General features: G+C 51.6%; 1 protein-coding gene across 1 annotated transcript; it reads right to left on the reverse strand.

Annotated features, from left to right (window-relative positions):
* Positions 1–4: 4 nt before the first annotated feature.
* LOC107682064 (frizzled-8-like) lies at positions 5–370 on the reverse strand (the record flags this gene model as incomplete). Its single annotated transcript, XM_016478444.1, has 1 exon — positions 5–370. A coding segment is annotated over one exon (366 nt), but the record flags the coding sequence as incomplete, so codon positions are not given.
* Positions 371–376: the final 6 nt, after the last annotated feature.

Below are 376 nucleotides of genomic sequence, written 5' to 3' on the forward strand. Positions count from 1 at the left end.
CAGAGGTGATGCCCACCAGAAGGCACATGAAGTATTTGAGCATGAACACAGCATAGTCCGGCCTCTTGACCTCCTGCTCCAATAAACACGAACAGTTATGAGTGATCTCCCAACTCTGTCTGTTATGCTGCTCGTAGAAGTAACACGCCACGATGATGGTCGCAGGAACCGTGTAGAGCACCGTGAAGATCCCGATCCGGATCATCAGCTTCTCGAGTTTGTCCGTTTTAGTGCCACCCTGCTTAATGACACTTCTGATCCTGAACAGCGACACGAATCCAGCCAAAAGAAACATGGTGCCGATGAACAGGTAGATCACTAGCGGCGCCAACACGAAGCCCCGCAGGTTGTCCAAGTTCTGGTTGCCCACGTAGCA

Source organism: Sinocyclocheilus anshuiensis, unplaced genomic scaffold (assembly GCF_001515605.1).
Source record: "Sinocyclocheilus anshuiensis isolate Anshui unplaced genomic scaffold, SAMN03320099.WGS_v1.1 C31466619, whole genome shotgun sequence".
Lineage (NCBI taxonomy): Eukaryota > Metazoa > Chordata > Actinopteri > Cypriniformes > Cyprinidae > Sinocyclocheilus > Sinocyclocheilus anshuiensis.